Raw genomic sequence first — 27,590 nt, 5'->3', positions numbered from 1 at the left:
ATTTTGAGGCTCCAAATTTGGATGATCCATGGGAAAGGGCAAAAGAGGCAACGAAGGGGATCCATGGGGATGGGGCTTTTTTCATATTTTTACGGTGATACTATACCTAACCAATTAAGAGAAGAACAAATCATTAGCATAAATAAATTTTGAGGGAAAAAATCATTACAAAAATATATATTGAGCTACCGTACTTTGCCCGATGGAGCGAGAGACTGTAAATTTCACAAATTTTGGGTTTGGGATCTGGAGTCTGTTGTGAATGCCCTAAAGCATTCCTTCACAAAATTGGAGAGTCTCTTTGAAGAAGTTCAGCCGTGCATCAATAAAGGCTTCAGGGATGCTAGTGTTAGTAAAGAAGGAACTTTATGAGTAGATGAAAAGAATACACACGTTATAAGAAAACTAAGATATAAACAATCTTTCTTTCTTTTTTGATAGGTAAGATATAAACAATCTTTCTATTTCAGACATACAACTTTTTCACAAAGACTTGGGCATAAAATTACACAAAGAACTTAAGAACAACTACTATAATTTTGATTGGACACATATGATGAATTGACAAATACAAATGACATATGTAAGTATGATCTATCTCTGGAGAAAGATGATAGCTCCAACCAAGCCCAACCATAATGTCAAAGCTGCCCAGAAAGCTCCATTTTTCTCCAATCCAATAGGAGGTCGCCAAACCAGAAAGTCACCTAGATAATCTCTAGATGATGGAAGCTGATTGGTTGTTGACCCAATTCTCCTTTCATCCTTGTCCTTGTATTTATCAGTCCATGTTCCAGCGTAGCTAAAATAATCACACAAAAGAACATATCCAATTAGTTTGGAATGTACTCGAAGTCACAAAAATCAGTATCTGAAATATGTCCGGTCAGTGAACGTGCATTCAAATACTTCTCAGATGTAAAAAGTACAAGGAAAAAGTCATGGATGGCATTAATTGAGGCCAATGTCATTCAATTTATGAACAAGCAAAAGAACTGATGAAAAGTATTTGCAAAAGGTAATATACACAGATCCTCTATTTAATAAATAAACTCACCCAAAAAGAAAATAATGTTTAAGTTCAGTAATCTTACAGCAACTTTGATCACCAGTCACCAGGACAACCCCCACCCCATTCCACAGAGAAATAAAACTCATACACAAAGTAACTTAGAAGTCATCGCCATTTGCTCCTCCTGTTTGCAGTAAATAATCCAAGAACGTCGTATTCACTTATTCATCACATGTCTTAAAGTTTGATATAAATTGCAGATGGTCCATAAAAATGAATTTGTTTTTCACTAGAAGGCATTATAGTATCCAAGTAACTGGGTAACCCTAAGATGAGTTTATATCATTTTTGGAGCCACTTGAAGTCCTTGATACTTCTCATTGGTTCAGTTATGGTGGCTGCCTACAAACACTGTTCAAGTCAAGTAAAGACATATCATATACAGCATATCTTCTCACAAAATAATACCAACAAGGAACAGCATCTCTCATAAGCAGTTCTAGAATTGATGGAGCAAGACTCTGAAATAAACTGGTTACATATTAAGTACTTTGACTGGTCAAGGACCTACATACTATAAGAGTCAATCGAGACAAGATGGGCATGTCAATCAGAGGAAATTGAAGAGGGGGAGAGAGAGAAAGAGAGGGGGGGGGGGGTGTTCAGTTAGCTATTTTAGCACCACAAAATTTCTGTTTCACGCTTGATGATTGACAGGTTGATCAACAACAATGCAATAGACAGACAAATGAGAGCACTGACACAGGCACTAGGGAATTTTGGGTAAGACAAGTAACCTTCAGTAGGCAACTTAGGCACGGCCATAGCCCAATAAATATGGAACAAAATACAGAACCTAACTTACCTGTCATAACTAGAACCAACAATTGTATCATACAGTGCATGTGAACGTTTTGGTATTATAGAGGGTGATCACACTGTAACAATATTGCACCCCTTTCATGCTAGATTTCCAACTCCGTCTCTTAAAGAAATGGTGATAATTCCCATGCGGTGAGTTTCTTTAGTAAATGGATGACCCTTACAAGGGGTTTTATTTGTTCCTAGAGTTGCACCCTCTTTAAGGGTTGCAACTCTTAATGAAAGGGTACAAGGGTGTCTATAAATAGACCCCAAGTCTTCAGGAGATTTTATTTTTACCCCTCTCATTTATAGAGAAACTCATTGCATGTGATTTCCACCCTCACAAGACTTCCATTTCTCTAGGATCAACAGTGGACTTAAGTATCAGGTTTCAGATACAAGGTCCTTAACAAGAATTGTGGCAACCATGAATTTGTCACCATGACTGTGCATGTGTTGGTAATGCCATCAAGCATGTGTACTGAAAAAATGGATGAGAGGGGCAATTGGAAGAAGATATCATAAACCTCAACTGCAAAACTTTTGCATGGTGCTCATGACAGCACTGTATGACGGAGAACATGTGAATAACAGCTGTCCTAATCTGTGAATTCAAAAGGCACCATAAATCCATGGGGTTGATGGGCATTGGTGGAAGTACAACAGCCCTTGACTCAAAGTGCCGCCTGCGGTTCAAGTCCAATGAGACATAGAGAAAGGAAAGAAGTGGACCACAACCAATGGAACCTATGGACCGTCTAGAACAATGTCATGATAGTGTTGTGTGATAATAATGTTTGGAGAAGATGATGAAGAAGAGTGTAGAAAAATGAGGAACAAGTACGGAAGCAACCATTTCAAATGCTGAAAACCACAATCATGTAGGTTGAAGTGCTTGTGACGAATCCTGCATGGCACTTGCAAAGGCCAGGAAGAACACCACGATGGAGAAGGGCCTAACAGTCGCTTACATAGTGATGGTGAACACACGACAATGCTTGAGAACTGATGACCAACAAAAAACCGGTCTTGAATTATGCTGGACTGATGAAGTAGAAAGCCCAGTTAAAGCTGAAGAAAGGAGGCAAGCATGGGGAGCAGGATGGTAAGACTGGCAGATGGAAAAGATGTATTGGCGATGAACGACATAATAGTACATACATAAGAAAAGAAGAAAATGCTCAAGAGTACACAACCGAATTGGTTGGATGCTTGACATGCTATTTTGATTCATGGGTCAACATTTAAGTCATTGGGCCATGTTTGTGAAGTCTTACAAAATTGGATCCAATCAACATTGATAAAGGGGGCACATTTGACTCTGAATATGAAAGTTCTTTCTAAGCCCAAACTTTTTATTTTAATTGGCAAGAAAGATTTTATTAATACACTGAAACCAGAAACAAACAAACAGTTATAAACAAGTTCTCATTAGATATCCTGCGAGGAACAAACACAGCTACAAAGGCTATCTACCATTTCTTACATAACAAATGCAGCAACCCCATTTACAACAAACAATCCTATTATGATGAGACTTTGGCTAAGGACCACTTCCCTCTATCTTTGCCTACACTTCCTGCTTAAATAGCAGCTATCTCCCTCTCTTCAGAACACATAGACCTTTGGTAGTTAATAGTGCTTCTCTGTTTCCAGACATTAGAAATGACAGCACCTAATCTCAACCTGCAGACCAAAGATCTCAAGTGGTTTTTTCCCTTCCAGGTGTTAACACCCCACTCAACAAGTTTCTCCCAATCAACCTTAGGGTCCTCATGAAGGCATAGATGCATAACTGTCTTCTGAATTCTCTTAGAAAAAGGTCACTCAAAAAGAAGAGATGGTTTCTATTTTCCATCTTTAATCTGTAAAATACACACAGCAAGTCACCCTTATAGCCCCAGGCTGCCAATCTACCCTTTGTTATAAATTTTTTCCTCACTGCAAGCCAACAGCTAAACACATGCCTTGATATTGTTTTGGAAATTTAGACCATCTTCCACCAATTAACCACAGGGGCTTTAAAAGGAATCTGCTCCCAACCTTCTGCAAAAGAAAAATCTCCTGTTTTGGTAGTCATACAAATCGTCCTATCAGATTCCCTGATTGGCACCATTGGGAGCTTGCTTCGTATCATTACTAATGCTTCTGAACTTACTAGCCTCCACATCCAAGCTCAGTTCTGCAGGACACTTGACAACTTAGCATTAAAACTGCTAGCCACAGCATAGATCACCCAATGGTCATATCTGAAATATAGGACACCATTTGGTGCCAGTGATCATGTGGCCCCATCACCAACCTGATACTTTAGGAAGGACCTAGGTCCTAACCTACTCCCCGAGATTTTAGAATTTTCCTCCCAACCCCATGACAGTTCTGTGGTAACACACCAGAAATTTGGTTTTCTAACAACCAAATTTTAACCTAGACAATTCAAATAGATTCAGGCTCCAGATTGTGCAAACAAATGTGCGTCATGATGGCCACCTTGTTCCAATCCCCCAATCATTATAAACCTAAACCACTTCCTTCTTTGGGCAACAAACCGCACTCCCAGCCACCTTAACACTAGTGGTCATGCCATCCGAGCATTCAAAAGAAAAATACAAAAATTCTGCTCCATGTCTTTAATAACCAGCTTTGGGAGACCTGTCATGGTGCAGCCTAGTAGTTGGAAGCTTAGAATGAATTATAGACCCAGACATCCTAAGTTTGATCCCCACTAAGAGTTTCCTTAGATTACCTGATACACAGTTATAGTGGATGGGGTCATGTGTGTGGTTTAGTCCCCAAGGGTGGGTCCAAAGGGCCCTGCCTTGGTGAGGTTCCACAGCATCAAAAAAGACCCTCTTTGAGAGCAGAAAGACTCTGATCTAATAGAGTTGCATACTATTCAGCAATAAACAAAAACAATAGACTTGAATACTAAATAGAACAGATCGAATCTGATGCAGGAGTATAATGCATAACATGTTTAATGATGAAGTGGCATGGTGACATGGCACAAGGGAGTGAGGGCTGAATTTTACATGTTCCAAATGATTAATGGATGGTTGCATAGTTGGAGGGATCCAAGGATGCTTGGATGAACGATTGTATGCAACTTATACCGGGGGACGTAATTGGCCAGTTAAAGGCAGAAGGACACTGAAGGAGTACAGATTTCACAGATCACATGGATTTAAAGTCCACTAATTAAATTATAATGATTCTGGATGATATCTAAGCCCAAGCTGTGCCACAGTCATTGGAAAGGTGTTCAAAGAAAACTTTTGTCAATTGGGCATTAGAGGAAGTTCTTGAAAAACAGAAATAGACACATAGATGGTTGCATAGTGTGTAAGACTAACTTTTTTTTATTCTTCTAAGTGTGTGGACTGTGTTCTGTTGTAGTCTTATTATAAGTGCAGTAATCGGTTGCATGCTTTTAATAGGACTGAAAACCGATGTTGATCACTTGAATGATACTGAATTGTAAGACATCCAAAGTATGCTATTAGTAAAATAAGTATATTAGAAAGGTTGCAATCAAAACTGATAATAGTATGCGCATGTATGGCCTCTGTCACTATCCAATGCCGATCTATGATGAGTCATAGATAAGATTTAGCATTTTCGCCTAGTTGGTATCAACGTATTCATGCCAACCAAAAATAGTTTATCACCTATTGTTATAGTGTGATCAAGTGAGAGACGTTTGTATTATAGGGGTGATCACTGATCAGCGATCACACCATAATAATAGTGGACCCCCTCACACTAGATTTCCTGCTCTGTCTCTTAAAGAAGTGGTGATAACTTCTATTGTAGTTTATTTCTCTACTGAATGGAGGTGACCTTTACAAAGGGTTGACTTGTTCCTAAAGTTGCAAACCTTCATGAGAGTGAAATTCTTCATGAAAGGGTACAAGATGACCAATTCATTCTTATCCCTCTCATTTCTAGAAAAACTCTCGAACGTCACTTCTAGCCTCACATGATCCATTTCTCTAGCACCAACAAAGCAAATAAAAAAATAAAAAAACCAAATCTACCTGTCATAAGCAGAACCAATCAGAGGAATGGTAACCATCTCCTCTTGAGTTATCTTAAGCTTTGGTGCCTGCAAAATGTAGCGAAGTTCCGAAGCTTGGCGTCGGATGCTGACACTGGGGTGATGCCTCTCCAATTGCTTGTAAAGTGCAATGCAATCCGCGTGGCGATTATTGGCCTCATAAGCCATAGCAAGCCATATCTGAATCTGCAAAATGGAGAGACACGAAAAAAACCGCAATCGAAACACGTCTTTCGGTTATCAGTAAGGTGATCATCAAACATCTCGAAACCCAAAAAAAAAAAAAAAAAGATCCGTAGTGGGTATCAAATTATTCAAACCAACCTCACCACCAAATAGTGTGGGCCTAGGGATAATAGTGAGGGCACCTTCAAGAAACTCAATTGCCCGTCCGTACATCCCTTTCCCATAAGCCTTTTGGCCCAATTCGAACATCAACTGTGCCGTTGCTCTCCTCTCTGCCTGCTCCTTAGCCACCTGCAAAGAAAAGACATAAGGAGGAATTACTTTCTTTTCTTTTTTCTCGCAATTTTTTCTGAGGAACCAAACAAAGCGTAAGCAGGAATTTAATTTACAAGCTAGCTAACCTTTTCGAGCTCTTTTCTCACTCTCGCTCTCTTCTCTTCCTCGGTCTCTTCCTTACCTTCGTCGCCGCCTTCACCGCCCTCCTCCTCCATTCGACTCTGCAACTCCTCGGCTTTCTTCTCCAACTCCTTCCTCTCCTCGATCTCCTTCACTCTCCTCCGCATTTCCTTCTCCCAATCGAAACTCTCCTCGTCTCCCTCCCCGTTTCCATTCCCTTCCTCGTCGCTCGAGCTCGCGTCGAAGTCCACGCCGTTCACCTTCGACTTCGACTTCCCACGCGCCACCACTCGCTGGTGCCGAGCTTCGCCGTCCGAATCGAAGCTCTTGGACGCAATTGAAGCGTTGTAAGCTTGGTGGTGGTGAGGGTCTCTCTTCGGCAAATTCAAAACGACGTCGAGCGACACCGGACGAGTCTTACGGTCTAGTATTACGGTACGAGGCGAAATCACGTCGAGTAACAGAGCTAGATTTCCGATAACCACGGCCATGGATTGAGAAGAGAGAGAGAGAGAGAAAGAGCGAAGGGAGAGAGATGGGGTTTCCCGCTGAAAAGACAGTTGGGGTAGATAACTTGGTTAGTTGATGAAGTTGGAAATGACTAAAAGGCCCCTTTTTTGGCTTACAATGGCTTTGGAAATTGTGGATTTGATAACGGGATTATTGTCTTGAAAAGAATGTGAACGTGGCGTTATATAGGCGAGACTAGAGAGAGCCGTGTGGCAAGTTGCAGCCTTTGAGCTTTTGTGTTTACGGAAACGGAAGCTTTACTATTACGTTGAATGAACACGTCACTCTGGAATTGCGAATCGGACAAAACGACACCGTTTTAGACAGTGATACATCGACGTCGTTCAAGTGTCATGGAATGAATAGTCTTAATGATCAAGTTTGACGCGCCAATTATTTGTGTGTGCGCCGTCCCGTGATTGATGCTCCAGTTCCTCCTGTGTTTGATTATTGGGGGGTAATTACACTAAGCCCACCTGTGATTTTGGTGAAAATTACTTTGCCTATTCATGATTTAAAAAGTATCACTTTACTTACCTGAGATATGTTTTGTTTGTTTTCTGTAACCCACCTCTATTAAAATCAGGGGTAAATAGGTATTTTTACTCAAATTTTATGTCTCTCTCCTCCCAAAACAAAAAATAACACAAAAATGAAAGAGAAACAAGATCAAAAGGGAGGGTTTTGTGAAAATTTATCTCACTCTTTCTTTCCTCTTCTCAGTCAAACTCCCTCTCAATTCTCAGAACTCTTCACTAGAGTGGGTATACAAGCATGGGACGTGGGCATTTGGCAGATCGTGGTGTTGAGATCGGCGTGCATGGGGTGGTGGAAAAGGGAGGGTTTTGTGAAAATTTATCTCACTATTTCTTTCCTCTTTTCAATCAAACTCCCTCTCAATTCTCAGAACTCTTCACCAGAGTGGGTTTACTGGCATGGGACGTGGGCGTTTGGCAGATCATGGTGTTGAGATCGATGTGTGTGGGGTGGTGGAGATGTGGCAGATCAGTGTCTCATGGTGGCGTTGGTTGTTGGGTTTGGTACAGTGGTGGATTGTGGTTTGGTTATGCGATCTGTGTCGTGGTGGTTGCTAGGTTTGGTTCATGTGTTTGCATTAAGTTTCAGTGATTGCTAAGATTTTTTTTTTTTACGAAATTTTGTTTGAGTTTTGGTTGCTGGGATTGTTTTTGCTGGAGAAAGAATTTAAATAAAAACAAAAATAATTCTGCACAAGATCCAACCCATCCGTAGTAAAGTTGAAAAGAAAATGAAAAGCTAAAAGAAAGAAATGGAAGTGAAAAAGAAGAAGAAAACATAACTCAAAACCCAGATCCAACCCAACGTCATGCTCCTCCTCAAAACCCAGACCCAATCCAACACTATGCTTCTCCTCAAAACCCATACCGAACCAACACAGCCAACTCGTGCTCCTCCACAGTCATCACCCAAGCCACCACGACCCAAAGCTGCCGACGATCTGAACTGGAGTGTGAGAGATGAGAGAGACATGGACAGAACAGAGAGAGAGAGGGGCAAAAAGAGCGTGAGGAATAAATTAATGTATAGAGAAGAAAATAAGTTAATGGGTTAAGTAAAATTTTCCTTTTGTGTTATTTTCTTTTGAGTGTGTTACAAAAATATAGTTTGTGATTTATTGGAGTTCTTGAGACAAGTTTCTAAATTCTTACAAATAGCATCTTTTGATCTTATTTTCTCTTATTTTAGTGTCTTCTTTTTGTTTTAGGAGGAGAGAGACATAAAATTTGAGTAAAAATACTTATTTACCCCTGATTTTAACAGAGGTGGGTTACGGAAAACAAACGAAACATACCACAAGTGGGTTAAGTGACACTTTTCTAACCACGAGTAGGCAAAGTGATTTTCGCTTAAACCACATGTGGGTTATGTGTAATTACCCCTTGATTATTCCTCACATTCCAAATTTTACTGGATGCTCACAGAGAGACTATTTTTTAAAGAAGTAAAAGGGACAGGGGCGGCTCCACTTGGAGCCCAGGGGTTCAAGTGAACCCCTGAATTGGACCCAAAAAATTTTATTATAATATTTTTTATCTTATTTTTCCTGTTTTGACATTTCAGATAAAAATTTGAACACCCTAACCTTAAGCCCAACTGGAATAATCTTAAATATGATCATCTTAATTCTTTACAATATCTTAACCTTTTTAAACATAAAGAAAAATCTCAAGAACAAACCAAGTTAATCTAAAATTTGGGAAAAAAATTTAATTAGCCCAACAACAAAACTAGAATTTGCTAATCTTAAACCTTAGAAAAAGCTCATTTAGATCTTAACAAATTTTAAATAAATCAATCAAATAGGAAATTAGTAGATGAATGATCGCTTGATTATGTACATTAAAACAGATGTAGCTAGTAAAATTGATAATGAAGATATCATGCAACAATTTCAGAATACGAAACATCGTAGAAGACAATTGTAAAACTTTATGTATTAAGATTTTTTTTTTTTTTGTGATGTCAATATATTTAATTTATATTTTATTTGAAATTTTGTATAATTTATGTTTCTTATCGAACCCCCTAGAAAATAATCCTAGAGCCACTGCTGAAGAGGGACCTCTCTCTTTATACTAGTAATATATGTTAACGGGTATTTGATTGCACTTGATAAGAAAAGATTGCATTGAAAGGTTGTAAAAGTTCATAAAAAAAAATACCTTTTTAACTAAAAGTTGCTCAGCAGTCAGCACTCACTATCCGGATTCATATATAAAAATTTGATTTGTAAATGAGTAGCTTGTGGTTTAAAATGTTTTTGTATATAAAGAGGGACTTTTGTCTTGGATAAGATTAGTAGATTATGAATGTTGAAAATTGAAAAACTCTTAAACCGTAATATCCTTGAATCCAAAGTCCAAACTATAAACAGTAGCATGTTTTGAAATCGGAGGAGATAGAGGGAAAAGGGAGAAGAGAGGAATCTAGTTAGAATATATTAAAATTGAGTACATTTTAGTCATTTTTATTCTCTTCTTATCTACGCTCCTTTCATCTCTTTCCATCCAAACATAGGCTAAATCTCATTTTTAAAAATTATAAAAATGCCATGCCATTATTAATTTAAAAGAAATTAAAAAAACTGGCATTTTTTCGAGTTAAACAAACAAAAAGTATTTTAGATGAACATATAAGATGTTTATGTTTTAATATTAAACGTGGTGTTTTAAATGGTCCACTTTAGACCACATAGTTTGCAACTTATTTAACATGGTAAGAACAGTAAGTGTATTATGTGTTTAACTTGCATATGGGAGAGAAATCCTAGGAGCATTTATTATTAAAATGGCTTTTCTCAAGAGCAACATGGTGGGATCTGATTTAGCATTAAGGATTGATATGTTCCACTATTGATCCTTAAATTCATGGCTGGAAAACTAGTTGGGCAGATAAAATTTGACTGGCTAGGATTACACTTACACAGCACAACATTCTGTTAAATATGTGGATTTTAACTTTTATGGTTTAATAGAAACCAAGTTGTCCACAAGAGAAAAACGTGTTCAACTATAGAAACGTTATTAATGGCCAAATCTTTGATGGATAGATACTCATCGGCATATATAGAAGTTGAAATGGATAATATTATGCGCACAGATCCAACAAAATATGCAGGGCTATGAAATAATGGCAAGCATTCACTATGGAAGGAGTTTTGGAAGGATGGATGCTTATGAAATGGGGTTGGTTTGTTGCACTAACACTTCTTTCTACCATGTTTCTGCTCTTGCTAGGAGGAAAAGGAACACTATTAGCATGGTTAAAAACGAGATAGGGGACTGGCTAACGGAGGAAAGAGAAGTAATGAACCATTTTAGAGAGGGGTTTATAAGGCTGTATACTACCAGCCAAGTCAAGGTTGCTTGGAATCATAATCTCCGACAGGGGTGGCAAAGTAGTCTCACGAAGGAGGAGAAGCACAGTTTAGAGCAACCGATGATAGATGCTGAAATAGTCACTGCCTTGTGGTCTCTTAAGGCTTTCAAGTCTCCAGGTCCTGATGGACTTCATGCTGGTTTTTTCCAGAGATTCTGGTCCACAGTGGGGGATTCTGTTAAAGAGGAGATTAGGAAGGCTTTCCTATGCAGAAAAATTCCGGACTATTTAAATAACACAAGTATTGTCCTTATTCCTAAGATCCAAAGCCCGGAATCCATTAGTAGCTATAGACCTATTAGCTTATGCAATTTGGTTTACAAAATCGTCACTAAAATTATAGTGGGGAGGTTGAGACCTTATTTGGATAAATTAATAGGTCCTTGTCAATCGGCTTTTGTTCCGGGAAGAAGAGGAGTGGATAATGCTATTATTGTTCAAGAATTGATCCACACCATGGGTAAAGCTAAGGGCAAAGGAGGTTATATGGCTTTGAAAATTGATTTAGAAAAAGCCTATGATAAATTGGAGTGGAGTTTCATTAGGGATATGTTGATCTGGTTTAATCTTCCAAGGAATTTAATTGAACTTATTATGAGCCACATCACTTCGGTCTCCACCTCTTTACTCTTTAATGGAGGTGCTCTAGAGCCTTTTCATCCTACTAGAGGGATTAGGCAAGGCGATCCGTTATCTCCGTATATCTTTATTATGTGTATGGACTATTTGGGGCAACTAATCCAGGAAAGGTGTGATGATAATTCTTGGATTCCTATTAAAGCTTCCCGAAGAGGGCCAACCTTCTCGCATCTATTTTTTGCAGACGATCTTGTCCTCTTTGCCAAGGCAAACATGGAAAATTGTCTTGTAATTAGAGAAGTGTTGGATGATTTTTGTAGCCAATCCGGTCAGACCTTAAGTGAAGCTAAATCCAGGGTTTTCTTTGCTCCAAATGTGGACTGTAGTGATAGAGAAGCCTTGAGTGACATCCTCGGTTTTTAGTCTACCCCTAATCTAGGGAAGTACCTTGGCTTTCCCATTAAGCATAGTGGTGCATCAAATCAGGATTTTAACTTTGTGTTGGAAAGGGTGAAGAAGAAACTTGCAGGATGGAAAGCAAACCTCCTCTTCATGGTTGGGAGGTCAGTTCTGATCCAAGCAGCCACTTCTACCATCCCAGCTTATGTTATGCAATGCAACCAGCTCCCAGGAAAGATTTTAGAAGGCATAGACCAAGTAAACCGAAACTTCTTATGGAACTCTTCAACCAATAAGAAGAGTATGCATTGGGTAGGATGGAAAAAGGTCACTACCCCTAAGGATGTAGGTGGGTTGAGTATCCAAGCTGCAAAGGGAAGGAACATGGCTCTTCTTGCTAAATTAAATTGGAGGTTTCACACGGAGAAAGATTCTCAATGGGCTAAAGTGTTGAGACTGAAATATTGTACTAATCGGCGTTTAAATTCCAAAGATGAAGCTAGGCTTCCTTGCTCTCGTACTTGGAGGAGTATGAAGAAAGGGGAACCTGTTTTCAAGAAAGGAATCACTTAGGTTCCGTGGTATAACAGCAACCTCAGCTTCTGGCATGACAATTGGACCAAGGTAGGCATCTTAAGAAATATCATCCAAGGCCCCCTAACCACCGAGTCTAATTTGTTAAAAGTTAAGGATGTTGCTAGTTTGGAAGGATGGAATTGGAACTTGCTGCAATTAGAGATTCCTGAGGATGTTAAAAGAGAGATTCAAGCTACCCCTTTCTCGTGTGTTGCAAGAAATTAGGACAAATTAGCTTGGAAACCTCCTCCCAAAGGTTCTTTTGATCTTAGTAGTGCTTATCTCCTTGCTAGTGAACCTCTCCCTGATCCGGCCTTTCAAGGGAAGTGGATTTGGAAGCTAGATACCTTGCCGAGAATTAAAACTTTCATTTGGAAGTGCATGCACCACAGTATAGGGGTAAGAGATTGTTTACAAGCTAGGGGGCTGCAAGTTGATAATATTTGTCCTCACTGCCATAATAGGCCAGAATCCATCATTCACGCCCTTTGGGACTGCCATGTCCTCAAGACTATTTGGCATCAGCTAGGAATCAGCTGCTTGGACACAAGCTTCTTCTCGGCTAACATGCAAGACCGGCTCATGTCTAATTGTAGGGATAAAGGTGTTCGAAGTTCAGGTCAAGCTCCTTGGAACCAAATTTTTATGTTTGCTATTTGGACTATTTGGAAGGGTAGAAACCAGCTGGTATTTGAGAACAAGAATTTAAAGTCTAGTATTGCCAAAGACATCTTTTACCAAGCTTTAGAATACTTTCACTGTGCGAGCAAGCTGCTGGTAACAAAACGGAAAATCTTGAAACAGGTGCGCTGGGAAAAACCTTGTATTGGCTGGTTGAAATTAAACACTGATGGGTCGTCTTTGGGGAACCCGGGCTTAGCTGGTGGTGGAGGTCTTCTGCTAGATGAGTATGGTAGCTGGATTGGGGGGTTTTCTAGAAGGATTGGCATAGCAAACAGCTTCACAGCTGAGTTATGGGCGTTGCGGGATGGCCTTCTCTTATGCCGGTAGTTGAATGTTCAAGCTGTGGCTATTGAGTTAGATGCAAGTGCCATAGTTGATGCATTTACTCATCAGTCTGCAGCTAACACTATTGTGTCTTCAATAATGGATGACTGTAAGCTCTTGATGAGCCAAATCCCTCAAGCTACTATATCACATGTCTATAGGGAAGCAAACAAAAGTGCTGACTGGCTTGCAAGTTTCGGGCTAAACTTAGATTCAAATTTTGTATTGTGGAATGGTCCGCCTGTGGACCTTATTCCTATCCTAGAGGCTGATAGCCGCAGTCTGTATAGTAGCAGACATTGTGTTGATCCTGGTTTTGTTCCTTAGTTATTTAATGTTATTCCTTTTTCTACCAAAAAAAAAAAAGGGGTTGGTTTGTTGCTTACTTCGTTGGTGGGAACTAGGAAGACAATTGAAATGTAAAATTTGGGCTTTTTGACTTTTGAGGTCTAAAAATTGAGAAAATTGTTGTTTCACATATGAGGCTATGTATGGTACGATTGAAAAAGTCACGAAAAACATTTTTACACATTTATGGGTGTTTGGTTGCATTGAAAATCTAGTCAACCTGGAAACATTTTCTCTTTGATTGTAAAATAGAGTTGGTTTTGGTGTGAAATGAATTACATTTTTATTTTCCTACATTTCATTTTTAGCATCACTTATCACACTCACACTCACACTCACACTCTTACACACTCGGAGCAAAGAGAGAGAGAGAAAGTAGAGAGGAGAGCTTGAACCGACACCCACCTCCAGGCCGAACATTACCCTCATCCTCACCGCCAATCGTTGCCCACATCCTCATTGCCAAAATTGCTCAACTCTTTTTCTTTCTCTTTTCCTCTCTTTCTCTTGAACCTACAAAGCCCCAAAGCTCAATTTGTGCAAATCAGACTTACAAGTATCAAAATTGAAGTTCTCTCCTGCCGATCTGTTGAGCTCTGTCACCAACCTGGTATTTTTTGTGACTGATCCACCCTCTCTCTCTCTCTCTCATCGCCAATCCTCTCCCTCAGGATTTGAAACCTCACCTCAAATCTCCACATGTTTCTCACAACATTAGTCCAAAAAATAGGGGCCTGTTTGGTAATATTATTCTAGTAAGGTTGTTTAAGTGTTGTGGAAATACATGTAGGTAAAAAAAGTATAGTAAAAATGTGTATTGTGTTATTTAAATAATGAAAACTGTTGTTCAAATAATGTTGCCAGACAACCCCTAAATTTTCCTTAATTAAGAGTCTATTTGGATACCGTTTATTTTGCTGAAACTGCAGACTTAAGGCCCGTTTGGTACACGTGTTTAAACACATGTTTTTAGTTTTTAAACAATATTACACATATTTTCACATACTTTTTTATTCACATGTATTTATAAAAAAACTGAAAACTGTTATTTCAACACACATACTAAATTGGTTCTTATTACTAAAAATACGATAGTTAAAAATAAAAATTAGTTAAAATAATATAATAGAACCTATAAATAATGTCAAAAAGAACCGTACGACTCTAAATAAGAAAAAAAATACACTGAATAGTGAAAATAATGAAAATAATTTATAAATGTAATAGTACAGTCCAAGTAGCCACGTATTTCTCTTATAAAAAAACCAAAAAAACGGAGTCCACTTAACCTTGCCGCCTTGGGAAAATCTTTCTGGAAACAAAAAGTAATCGCAAACAAATAAACGTTCCTGAAAAAAAAATTGTAAAAAACGAACGAACCTTAAAAAAGTCACTCCATCTTCCCTTCGTCAAATAACACACTACATTGGCCCAGGATATAGGACCAACCAACCCCCACTCTCTTGCCTCTCTTCACTTCTCTTCTTTTGTAGCTACTGTCGCGTGAAAATAGTAGCAACTAGCAACCAAACTAGCAATTCTTGCACGCCAGAAATTCCACAACCCAATTTTCTTCTTCTTCTTCTTGCGTCTCCGCCACGCTTGCACCAATAATCTCCTCTCTTCTATTATATCTCACTTTTCTTCGCTCTCTCCACCTTAACTTCCATTTCTATTGCTTTACATTTCGCCGGCTATGGCTCTGCTTCTCTGCAATATAAACCTCGCCGCCCCTTATTCTTCTCTTCCTATCTTCAAAACTCACCACAAACGCCACCGTTTTAAGACCACCAACAACCTAAAACCCCGTCTCTCTCTTCCCAACCCCCCCAATCCCTCTGCTCCAAAACGCGTTCTCCTGCCTCCTCTCAAATCGGCTTCTTCAATCAACGGATTCTCCATCCAGAACGCTCCGGAAGTCTCCAGAGACCGCCGGAATGCCGAGCTATTCGAGCGAGTTCGGCGGTGGATTGCCTCCGTAAGGACAGTCCTCCCCGGCGGCAGCTGGTGGAGCTTCTCCGACGACGTCGACGTCAAGTTATTGGCCAAACCGGTCACCGTGTTGCAAGCTCTTGTTCGAATGTGGCACCTCGTCGCGCAAGACCGTTGGGTTATTTTTACGGCTTTTGCTACCCTAATTGTCGCAGCGGTGAGTGTTTTTTTTGTGTAAATCGTTAACGTTTCTGTTAGAACATGTTTGGAAAGTTGGAATTGAATTACTAATTAGAATTTTGTGTAACATTTGGTGGTTCAGCTTGCACAGATTGCGATACCGCATTACTTGACTGCCTCAATATTTACGGCACAGAGTAGTGAAGTCGCGGTGTTCCATCGGAATGTGCGTCTCTTGATTGTGCTGTGTATCACTTCAGGAATATGCAGGTCAAAATCTTGTATGGTCAAAGTACCCTTCTTCCTTGTTTGGTCAAACTACTGTTTTTTTTTTTTTCCCGGTAAACCTTAACTTTTTTTGAGTTGTGGTGGATCCTGTATTGTTTTATTTCATTTCATTGTGAACTTAGCTTGTTGAGAAAATGTAGCTAAACAAATATGAATAAGTTTTTTTGTGCCAAACCTAAGTTGTTTATGAATAGCTCACTTCATTTACAACCTAGGAAGCATGGACACGGATACGGGTATGACATGGTGACACAAGCAATTTCTGAAAAATTATAACATGAAATGGCCAGTATGACATCGGTATAACACTAGTACGATATGAATAAGACATACTTCCTAGTTTACAACCCTACTAAGGATTTGATTTGATGCATGGGAATATTCTTTATGTCATCATTCTATGGTACACATTTTTTTTTTAACATGAAGTTATATACCATACCTACCTATTCTTATCTGTTAATTTCTTTTATAATATAAGAAATATATATTAAATAAGAAATTTTAGTATGTTAACAGTTAAGATTAGGTCAGTATGATTCAAAAAAAATAAGTGTGTTTCGAAGAACATTTCTGTAGTTTTTTTTGGATTTTGAACATGAATATACGTGCTATGATGGGCTATTTATTGATATTATTTTATGTTGTTTGCTTTGAACTTGTGCTGTGTATAATAATACTTATCACTCTCAATGCGTGAAATTTGAGCCATCTTGATGAACGATGTGACTGAGCTGCTGACCCCATACTCTGTTTATTTGAACTTCAGTGGTGTCCGAGGTTGCTGCTTTGGCATTGCAAATATGATTCTTGTGAGTCTACTATAACCAAAATTGCCATATTTTTTTTATTTATCCAAGAAATATTCAACATTGTACATTGCTATGCCATTTATTTGTTCTTAGTGCAGTCATGTATAAGGTGATGTGAAATGAATTAAGTTTCTGTTTTGTTTCACTTTCTGTCTTACCATCACTCGCTACTTGTGTTCAAACATTAATTTTTTATTATTGGCTCGATAGTGACCAGAGTTTTTATAACATTCCACAGGTCAAGCGAATGAGGGAAACATTATATTCTTCCCTTCTCCTACAGGTTCTGAAATACGCTGTCATTTGCACCTATCAAGCAAGTTAGATCTGTTTAGAGTTGGTGTAGTTTAACTTATTTTGGCAGTATCTTTGTTGTAGGATATATCCTTTTTTGACACTGAAACGGTTGGTGATTTGACAAGTAGGCTTGGGTCAGATTGTCAGCAAGTGTCACGGGTTATTGGGAATGATCTTAATATGATATTACGCAATCTCTTACAGGTTTTTTTCGCTGATCAAAAAATTAATGCCTTTCAGATTTTGCATTCAATTTGAGGATTAATTTTTTGTTTCTCATTATTCTGTTTTAGGGAGCGGGTGCATTGATTTACTTGATAATTCTGTCTTGGCCACTTGGTTTATGTACATTGTTGATATGCTCTACTTTAGCAGCAATTATGCTGCTCTATGGCAGGTAAGGTTTTATTTTTTCTTTTGAGATTTTCTAAGTTGAATGTGACCTTACCTTAAAGAATGTACTTGTAAATAACATGGTGTGATCTGAATGAGTTAGGTGGGAGCATGTCAAGATAAGAAAAGCCAAAATTAGAAATGACCTATGTGTGTAAAGGACACTAGAATGTTCCAGTTTAAGGTGTAAATTTTCTTCTAATTATAGGATTCCCAAAGAGATGGGAAGGGAAGGCTTAAGAGAAAAAGATGCCCATTGACTTTATGGAAGATATTGATTGAACATGCTGAGACACAAAACATCCACGCACACTTATCTGTTGTTTATTTCCTTCAATGTCTCTCTTTCTCTCTCCTTTTTTTTTGTTTCTGTTTCTGCGGAAATTGTGTTGACTTTTCATGTGTCCTTTTTGTAGTTACCAGAAGAAGGCAGCAAAGTTAACCCAAGAATGTACTGCTTCTGCTAATGAAGTAGAATAAGACTCCTTGTCTATAGTTTGTTATTCAAAATTCTGCTTCCTCAATGATTTCTATAAAAGCTGCATTTCATTATCTATTTCAGGTTGCTCAAGAGACATTCTCTCTGATGAGAACTGTTCGCGTTTATGGAACAGAGGAAGATGAACTTGGAAGGTAAAATTGCTATTAGTGGTCATGTCTTTCTTCCATAGCGATTCCAAACTTAATTTTCTGTACCACAGTGCACTTAAACGTTTTAATTGGAAACATATGGAAACATGCATGTGCTGTATTGTTAACTGATTTTGACAGATAATTATCCAAACACATGTATAGGTTCAAGCATTGGCTGGGGAAGTTAGCTGATATAAGCTTGCGACAAAGTGTTGCATATGGTGTTTGGAACACGAGCTTCAATACTCTTTATCACTCAACACAGGTCTTGTTTTCTGAGTGATTTTCAAAATTAAAAGATTTTTAGTGTTTCAGATAATCACTTCTGCATGTTTTTCCTGCTCAAATTTTTCAAAATTCTTGAATGAAAATTTCAATTGATACTCAATAATCTATGCGATTTAAATGTAAGTCTTTGCTTTCTGCTCTGAATTTTGGCTTCAAGTCAGATTTTCTTATTGGTACAGATAGAGGTAGCTATGTTGCAGTATTTACCAACTAATACGTTTTTGTTTTTATTGTCTCTAATCATGTTTTAAGAAAAGTGTTTCTTGGATCCAAGAAATAATTTTCTGCTGCAATCTTTTGGACTTAAAAAGAAGCATGTGTAATTCGCCATTAGTGCATAAAAAATCAAATATTATGAATGAATGGATAGTTTGATGGATAAATGCTAAAGCTTTAGCAACTTTGGAATATTACTTATTTTAAAAATCAGATGACTTGGATGAGAATTTTATTTTCTATGTGTTTTTGGGTCCATTTTAAGTTTTGGTACTTATGCTTTCATTTGCGAATTTGATTTATAGGTTATTGCTGTACTGTTAGGAGGAACATCTATTCTAGCTGGTCATCTAACAGCAGAGCAACTTACAAAGTTTATATTGTATAGCGAATGGCTAATTTATTCAACATGGTGGGTGGGGGACAATTTATCATCATTGATGCAATCGGTTGGGGCAAGTGAAAAAGTCTTCCAATTGATGGATCTCTTGCCCAGTAATCAATTCATATCAAAAGGTAAGGATTTTATGGAGTTAAATGGAAGGTCTCACATAATTAAATTGTTTTTTGATGAATTAGTCCATTTTCCATGCTTTCTTTAATTCATTTATTGACCTATCTTTTAGGAAATTGTAGTGTTAAACTGCACATGCATTCTTAATTCTGCCTTTAACTTTTGTATCGCAATGGTTTTTCAAATTGAGGAACAAGAGCTCCGTTGATGCATTCGTTTAACATGTTTCTTAACGACCACTGTGAAAGAAGTATTGGTGATTGAAGTATTTTCCAACTAGGAATATGTAATTATTATTTAACTGTCAATTATATTTAAGTTTTCAGTTTAAACAGTCATTTTTTTTCATGGTCATAAAGTTGTTTCTTCTGAAGTTCTTCAAGTATTTAAATGTAGACTATCACGTAATAGTCCTGCCTTAGTTAAATGCCATTATAGCCTTATCCTATATATTTTGGGTTGGAATATTCCTTTTGCATTTTTTGTTTTTCCGCTGGAATGTGTACATCTCATGAAATATTTCCTCATTGCATGTTCCTTGGCAACATAATTTCTTGAACATCAAAGACTCAAAGATGGAAGGCAGCCCTACGGCTATAGGTCCCAAGATTGCCTAAGGCGGGACATGATAAAGGCGCTTGCATGAATGAAGCAGGGAACTAATATTTAAAAATAATTGATAAAAGATATAAGAAGGAAGAAGATAACATGTGAATTCAAACAATATAAGCTTACTAATGAACATTATTATTATTATTTTTTTTTAATTTCATGTTCAAAAAGCTCCATTTCTCTAATTGACCTAGTGCACTGAATAACATTAACTTTATTTATTTATTTAATTATATAACTGTATTTAAACAAAATAATTTTGCTGCCATTTAGACTTGATGCTAACTTATAATGGGATGTTCGAGGTGACTGGATACTTCATTTGATGTTTGCACATGATGCTTAAGATTACAATTTGAATATTTATCTCAGTAAGATGATTCCAGTAAGAAGACTTATTAGTAGGGTACTTAATATCTTGTTAATAGGAAATTGAGGCATAAATATGGGAAAAAAAAGAGGCATCAGAATTTTAATTTAATCAATTGAAAGAAATCCTTATTTTGTACTTATAAGATTTTTTTTTTTAATAGTGAAATTGTGAATTTTAATGTCATTTTTTTACAGGGTTGAAGTTGCATAGGATATTGGGACATATTGAGTTTGTAAATGTTTCTTTTCATTATCCTTCAAGGCCAACGGTACTTTTCCCATGCTCAATATTATAAATACTCCATCTAGCTTATAATTTTGAAAACCCCTGTTTTCAATAACATTTCTTATGCTCTACAACATCTTTGTGCTTGAGGTGCTAGAGTAGAAAAGAATACTTGCATTCAGAAGATGTTTCCTACCCTATGGTGCAGGAAAAACTTTAGTCAAATGGTAGAGTATCTCAATGTGTGGGTTGTCTTAGGAACATGCATTTATAGAAAATATCAAGAGGACTATCTTTAATTATCTAGGAGCTAATTAGCTTTTCATGTAGCTTGTAAGGCATTTCCAATAGTGCTTTAGGATGCTATGTCATTACTTCTCGTTGCAATGCATTTAGTGGGAAAAATTCCTATCAAAACAGTACATAGTTCATCTGGCACTAGCCTAGTTCAAACTAACTGATGGTTAAGTCCAAAAATTCAGGCTATTAGAGTCTTCCACTAGCACTTCTGATGCTTCTTGCTTTATTTGATTAGGCTACCTGATCCTAATTGGATTTATGATTGGACTTTTGGCTCAAAATTGCTAGTGTGGCTACTTCAGAATGAACTAATAATTAGACATCTGTACAGGTACCAGTGCTGCAACATGTAAACATTTCAGTGCATCCAAGTGAAGTAGTTGCAATTGTAAGAAAGTGCTTCTATTTGCTTTATTTGATCCTTTGTGTCCCACAATGATCATAAGAAATAAACTTATACTTGTTTTAATATTGATTAGGTTGGTCTTAGTGGCAGTGGAAAAAGCACACTGGTGAATCTTTTGCTCCGTCTTTATGAGCCAACAAATGGTCAGGTAATTTCTTTAGCCATAGTAATATTTATCACTAGCATATTATTTTTTATTTTTTATTTTTTGATAGTTATTTATCACTAGCATATTTGATGAATAACGGATTGTTCTAAAAGATTTAACTATTAGGAAATAATGAATCACTTAATCATAATTCTAGCCATTTCCTCAAGAGTGAATTTAGACTCCCCCTTAATAAATGGGGCCCAAACAAGGTAGTCAAAAGTGAAAGGCGAGCTTAAGGCGCCAAGGCCTTTTATTGCCCGAGGCTTGAGGCAACAAAAAGGTGCTAGCCTGAGAAAAGTGAGACACCAAATTCTAAATATATTTATTATACACATACAACTTCTAGTGTATTGAAATATTATAATAAAGTGTTTTTGAGTATGTTGCGTGAAAATTAGGTCTATCAAATGATTTCAAAGTAGGATTAACATAGTCTAGGCTCTATTAGTTATTCTAACAGTAGGTTTTTCAACAAGCTTCTACTCGAAATTAATTAATCTAACAATAAGTTTTACAACAAACTCTTGTAAATTAATTTATCTATCAATAGGTTTTATAACATGCTTTTTAAAATTAATAATCTAATGATAGGTTTTACAACAACCTTCTATTAAAAATTTAAAACTTAAAAAAAAAATAAAAAAAACAACATTGAGGCTCTTGCCTTAGCACCTTTTTTATGGCTTAAGGCAGTGGCCTTGCTTGCCTAGGCTGAAAAGGCAAGGGCCTCATTAAAGGAGCCTCACCTTAGAGCCTTTAAGGCTCCTTAGTGGCGCCTTGCCTCACCTGGGCATCTAGGCTAGCACTCGGCTTGCCTTTGACTACACTGCGCCCAACATGTGGGATATTAATTTTTTTTTTGAACTCAAGATCACCTAATCTGATACCATGATAAATTACTAATTGTCCCAAAATCTTAAATTATTGTGAAATGGTGAATTTAATCACTTGACCACAATTCTAATAATATCAAATTGGAAGGATTTTGTGTTTAAACAATTGCTTTTTGTTTTTAGGAAAAGGTCTAAAAAGAAAACAAAAATTACCTGAAGATATGGTATTTATGCTAAATATTACTTCTTGAATAATTTAAGAGTAAGTTGTTGAGGATTACCCCTGGCCACGAACATATTAATGTCAGCTTCTCAACTAAGTCATTACTTATAAAATTCTTGGACTCAACTTCAGCAATGAAGAACAGGTTTCTAAGTATTTCTTATTGTATTTAATTGCGCTTGGCTTTTTTGCATATGATGGTCTTTTTTTTTTTGTTTAATTATATATTGGTTAGAAATGTCCTACTACTACATGAACCCTTTAGTCCCCAAGCACTTAGTACTCGGGGAGGTACCACTTGAACTAAAGAGTTCAGTAGTTTCATCACGTCTTTGCTTTAATCAGGTTTGTAACAATGCTTTTTTGTCTATTCTTTTTGAATGAGAGAGTATCATTGGGTGTACTGGGGTTTTGGGATTGTGAGTATCTTTTTTGTGAGATTGTCGGTTGGTATGGATAGTTTGTTTTCAGTGAATTGGGATTTGGATTGTGTTTGTGAGAGGTTTTGAGTGTGTTTAAGTTTATGAGGTCTATGAGTATTGTTTGTGAGTATAGCTTCTGAGGTTTGGTTGAGTGTAATTTTAATCCGTATAGTTGATAGTTGTTTTTTTTGTTAGTATTAACCGTGGATTCAGACATGGATGAACTGCGTTAAACTTTTTTGTTTTATGTGGATGTTATAATTTCTTATTCGTGTGAATACACCTCTGCTAGTCCCAAATTCCAACATTTCTTTGTTTTTACTTACACTCAAGTAACCAGGGTGTGGATGTCCATCAGTTGAACCCCTAATTACCAGTTACTAGTAATTCTAGATTTTGATTGCTGCTCTACTTGGAGGGTTTTAGGATATAATCGTTGGTAGCTATTTATTAATCTTTCTTTATAATAGTTGGTGTCTAGATGCCCATCAGTTGATTCTTTCATTTGTAATTGTGATTTTAATTGCAGATTTTGATAGATGGTTTCCCTCTTAAAGAGTTGGATGTCATGTGGTGGAGGGAAAGAATTGGATTCGTCGGACAGGTTCTGATCTAATTCCAACACAAATAAATTCAGTTAATTTTAGATATTTTCTTCTTACTAAGAATTTTGAACAGGAACCCAGACTTTTCCGTATGGATATTAGTTCAAATATCAGATATGGATGTACTCGAGATATAAAGCAGGAGGATATTGAGTGGGCTGCCAAGCAGGCATATGCCCATGACTTTATCTCGTCACTGCCTAATGGTTACCAAACACTCGTTGATGATGATTTGCTAAGTGGGGGACAAAAGCAGCGAATCGCTATTGCTCGGGCCATTCTTAGGGACCCTACCATATTGATCCTTGATGAAGCCACTAGTGCATTAGATGCAGAGAGTGAGCACAATGTCAAGGTAGCTGCATCTAGCAATAACTCCATGTCAACACATGCACACACTCAGATTCTCACATGGAGGAAAAATAAAGAGAGATATTTCTGTATCATTACCTATGAAAAAATGGAGCAAGATATTGATTTATCATTTACCTTTGTGTCTAGGGTGTTCTTCGTGCTATCAGAAGTGACTCATCGACAAAGAGAAGTGTTATAGTTATTGCACACAGGTGCGTTCTCAAAAGTGCTCATTTCAAGTGTTTTAATTTTGAACCTGGATTTTTTATTACTCATTTTGTACAGGCTTTCTACAATTCAAGCCGCTGACCGGATTGTGGTAATGGATGGTGGTCAAGTGGTTGAGGTTGGTTTTCTGTCCATTCATTTTGAATCTCTAAAACAAAGCAGAGCTCACCCAAGGGAAACCTTGCTTAAAGGGTATCACTACTGTCCATTGAGGCTCAAAAAGCCTTATTGGGAATTGATCCTGCACTCCCCCGTTCCTAAACATGAGACAGATATAACTGGACAATGAAGCCAATAATTTGTGTCATAGTCCTTTTTCAGTGGATATAGAACTCATATTAGGGTTGCCCTCTTATAATATAATAAGATTGTGGAAAGAGTTATAAGCACGAGCTACATGGCTTTACTGTGAGATAACTGAAAAACTGTGATGGCTTGTCTTTTGTGCACATTCTATTCTGTTCTGTAGTGTAAGCTTTAAATTTAATGTGCCCCTGTCATTCTCTCCCCCAAACCCACTTTAAAAAAAGTAAGCTGTGAATGTAACTTCTACCTCTATTCCAATGCTCAGATGGGCAGTCACAGGGATCTTCTCCTCCAAGATGGCATATATGCTAGACTGACTAGAAGACAGGCTGATGCCGTGGCATGATCTTGGACTGTTTTAGATGTTCCCTTTTTATTTCTCCACAGGCTTCTTTGATGTGGCATAGGGTTCAAGCATCTTTTTCACTGTTGACACATATATTCATAATATTCCAAAAGAAAAAACTCGGCATGGTTTGCAAAAGAGGAAAGGAGTGTATACAAATGTATTACTGAAGCAGTTGCAGCTATGCATTTTTAGCCTCCATAGATTATGGGAGGCAGCTTCAACAGAATATGCAGTATCATATTCTCAATTCATTATTTATGATGCCAAGGTAAGAAAGCCAGGCAAGACAAGTATGACAGTCAAATCTTGATTAGCAGCATATGTATCAGGCGTACGGGTGCTGATAAATGTAGTTTGGTCCCGGGATCATGCTTTCATTGATTTTATTGCACTGTCATTTTTTGTTGTAATTGTATAATCATACTTTCGACTTCCATTAGGCTTTTTACAAAGACTCACTAGTCACTGCGGAAGCTTGTCTGAGTAATTAACGTGGTTATTATACAAATGCTAAAAGTTCATATGATTGGCTGATTGTGGCAATCTGGTTTTGGCTCATAGTCTCTTTCTTTCAGATATTGTTGTCAGTTTTAATTTGAATGATTTGATAATTTTGTGGACTCAAGTTTTTTGGTCAGATGTTCCAGAATCAGCACACTATGATTCTTTGCCATATTTTGATAAATTTTTTAATTAGCTATTACAACTTCAGATAATTATGAAATTTTCTTGTATAACACTTGGAATAGATCAGTTGCTTCTATACCCATAGCACAAACATTTTCTCTTCTTTTACAACAGCCAAAATTTCCGAATGAGTCGGCGAGCGTGCGTAAGAAATTATTTGTGGAATCACCCCATCAATAGTCAAGCCGCTTTGGTGATCCGGAAATGGTTTTTATTTATTTATGAAAAGACTAATAACTTTATTAAGATGAAAAGAAATTCAATATATCAGCCAAAGCCAACTCAATGACAATTGAATTCTCCTCCAACCAAGTTAAAAAAACTACTAATGCCTTTGGCATTTTGAGCTAAAATATGCGTGGGTTTATTAAAGCTACGCCTAACATGGGAAACAAGCACAAATCAAAAAACTTGCAGTCTATGACAAATCCTAGTGACAACATTAGAGATGGCTACTGGTGGATTTCACAGGCCTTGAATAGCATTAGAGAGTATAAGTGAGTCGCTCTCAAAGTGCGCATCCTGAATACCAACATCCCAGGCAAACTCCACAGCTTCCTCCATTGCTTTCGCTTCAGCTTCTAAAGGCCCCAAAGGGTAATGAAGCTTCTTGCTTAATGCAGCCACCACCCTGCCTTCATGATCACGAATAACTACGGCCACACCCGTTTGCATGCTGCTGAAGAAAAACCGCTCCATCTATGTTGATTTTCTACCATGGAGGTTTTGGGTTGATCCACAGTTCCACTTCTTTCATAGATGATCCTGAAGGCTGAAAGTTTGCCACCTGAAATTCCTCAATCATTGATCTGGCTTTGTGAATAATCATATTAGCCGATTGATCAGCTTTCCCTTGCCAAACTTGATTCTGATTGAACCAAATGCTCCAAGCAATAGTGATGACTAATTCTAGGATTTCATCGCCAAAATGCTGCACAAACTTTAAATGCCATAAGAGATCAACGAATTCATTGAAATGTACCCCACTTGAGTCAATCGGAATTCTAGAGGTTGTCCATATTTCTCGAGCTTTGTCACATTGCCAAAATAGGTGCTCACTGCTTTCTGCTTCCATTCCACAAGCCTCACATGTTGGTTTGTCTAAGACTTTATGATGACAAAGGTTGGCTTTGGTTGGAAGTATATTACGGCTTGCATGCCATGCAATGTTTTTAATCATGTTAGGAACATTAAGGCCCCACAGAGATTTCTAGAACGCTCCACTGTTCTGCCCATTAGAAGGTCTGAGAATCGAACCGAAAGTAGAGGATAAAGCAACCTTGTATGCGTTGCAAACCGTGAATTTTTTTTTTTTTTTTTTGGTGGAATAAGCCCATACTAATCGATTAGCTGATAATCTAGCACTCAGGGGGATGCCTAAGATTGAGGTGGCATCATCAGGAGAGAAAGTTTGTCTAACCATGTCTGTATGCCAGCGTTTATCCAAAGGGTCAATGAGGGAGCTTACCCTTGCATCCAAAGGGAGTCCAACCGGTGGTGAAGTGAGCTTGAAAGTGGATGGATTTGGAAGCCATCTATCATGTCAAACCCTAATACATTCCCCATTCCCCACCTGCCATCAGTGACCATTATGGACAACTGACTGAGGCGAGAAAATGCTTCTCTAAGCATATGATGGGTGGTGACCTAATTCAGCAGATAGGAAGTCACCATGAGGGAAGTATCTAGCTTTAAACACTCGGTGAACCAAAGAATTTGTGCATGTTTGTAAACACTAGCCTTGCTTTATGGCAATATTGAATGCCCTTAAATCTTGAAACCCCAAACCTCCTTCTTTCTTAGGTAGACACACCTTGTCCCAACTTAGCCATGCTATTTTAGACCACTTCTGATTTTGCCCCCACCAGAATTTACGAACCATTGAAGTCATCTCATCACATAGTGCAATTGGTAACATGAACATGCTTGTTTGTAGGGATATATATATATATATATATATATATATATATAAATGTGTGTGTGTGTGCGCGCGCGTGCATGCGCGTGCATTTTTGTAAGACTTGTAATTAAGGTGATAAATTGATGAAAACATCATTTGTCTTTAATGAGTCACGTTTTTACTAAGACAAAGAGGGGTAAATTTTATTTT

General features: G+C 37.7%; 3 protein-coding genes across 5 annotated transcripts; 1 reads left to right on the top strand and 2 right to left on the bottom strand.

The window, feature by feature from the left end:
* Window positions 1-406: 406 nt before the first annotated feature.
* LOC115982467 lies at window positions 407-7,176 on the bottom strand. 2 transcript variants are annotated; one of them, XM_031105076.1, is made up of 4 exons: window positions 6,521-7,175; window positions 6,258-6,410; window positions 5,914-6,119; window positions 407-802 (listed from the first exon to the last, which is right to left on the bottom strand). In XM_031105076.1, exons 1-4 carry the CDS (start codon window positions 7,004-7,006, stop codon window positions 595-597), a joined length of 1,053 nt encoding a protein of 350 aa, XP_030960936.1. In that variant the 5' UTR covers window positions 7,007-7,175; the 3' UTR covers window positions 407-594. The 2 variants fall into 2 exon arrangements, with proteins under 2 accessions (XP_030960936.1, XP_030960937.1); XM_031105077.1 differs by lacking the exon at window positions 407-802 and adding an exon at window positions 848-1,196 and having other exon boundaries at window positions 6,521-7,176.
* An 8,045-nt stretch (window positions 7,177-15,221) lies between these two features.
* On the top strand, window positions 15,222-25,367 carry LOC115982465 (ABC transporter B family member 26, chloroplastic). Of its 2 annotated transcripts, XM_031105072.1 has the most exons (18): window positions 15,222-16,002; window positions 16,108-16,235; window positions 17,023-17,065; window positions 17,304-17,348; window positions 17,444-17,566; window positions 17,656-17,759; window positions 18,172-18,226; window positions 18,318-18,388; window positions 18,551-18,653; window positions 19,198-19,408; window positions 20,586-20,659; window positions 21,248-21,304; window positions 21,396-21,470; window positions 23,481-23,555; window positions 23,630-23,911; window positions 24,058-24,122; window positions 24,196-24,256; window positions 24,710-25,367. In XM_031105072.1, the coding sequence occupies exons 1-18, from the start codon at window positions 15,550-15,552 to the stop codon at window positions 24,788-24,790; spliced, it is 2,106 nt and encodes a 701-aa protein (XP_030960932.1). In that variant the 5' UTR covers window positions 15,222-15,549; the 3' UTR covers window positions 24,791-25,367. The 2 variants fall into 2 exon arrangements, with proteins under 2 accessions (XP_030960932.1, XP_030960933.1); XM_031105073.1 differs by lacking the exon at window positions 15,222-16,002 and having other exon boundaries at window positions 16,145-16,246.
* An 825-nt stretch (window positions 25,368-26,192) lies between these two features.
* LOC115981148 lies at window positions 26,193-26,660 on the bottom strand. The gene has a single exon (XM_031103324.1). It carries the CDS (start codon window positions 26,658-26,660, stop codon window positions 26,193-26,195), a length of 468 nt encoding a protein of 155 aa, XP_030959184.1.
* Between the last annotated feature and the right edge of the window lie 930 nt (window positions 26,661-27,590).

Source organism: Quercus lobata, chromosome 3 (genome assembly GCF_001633185.2).
Source record: "Quercus lobata isolate SW786 chromosome 3, ValleyOak3.0 Primary Assembly, whole genome shotgun sequence".
Lineage (NCBI taxonomy): Eukaryota > Viridiplantae > Streptophyta > Magnoliopsida > Fagales > Fagaceae > Quercus > Quercus lobata.
This window is presented reverse-complemented; position numbering and strand designations above follow the sequence as displayed.

What these genes read in the sequence shown, in the direction of transcription:
- LOC115982467 (XM_031105076.1), bottom strand. Translation starts at nt 7,006, where the DNA reads ATGGCCGTGGTTATCGGAAATCTAGCTCTGTTACTCGACGTGATTTCG. An exon ending in TGAGAAAAGAGCTCGAAAAG is followed by an intron (nt 6,411 to 6,520) that starts GTTAGCTAGCTT and finishes TTTTCTTTGCAG; the next exon opens with GTGGCTAAGGAGCAGGCAGA. An exon ending in ATTGGTTCTGCTTATGACAG is followed by an intron (nt 803 to 5,913) that starts GTAGATTTGGTT and finishes TGATTATTTTAG; the next exon opens with CTACGCTGGAACATGGACTG.
- LOC115982465 (XM_031105072.1), top strand. Translation starts at nt 15,550, where the DNA reads ATGGCTCTGCTTCTCTGCAATATAAACCTCGCCGCCCCTTATTCTTCT. An exon ending in GCATTGCAAATATGATTCTT is followed by an intron (nt 17,066 to 17,303) that starts GTGAGTCTACTA and finishes AACATTCCACAG; the next exon opens with GTCAAGCGAATGAGGGAAAC. An exon ending in ATTATGCTGCTCTATGGCAG is followed by an intron (nt 17,760 to 18,171) that starts GTAAGGTTTTAT and finishes TCCTTTTTGTAG; the next exon opens with TTACCAGAAGAAGGCAGCAA.
- LOC115981148 (XM_031103324.1), bottom strand. Translation starts at nt 26,660, where the DNA reads ATGATTAAAAACATTGCATGGCATGCAAGCCGTAATATACTTCCAACC.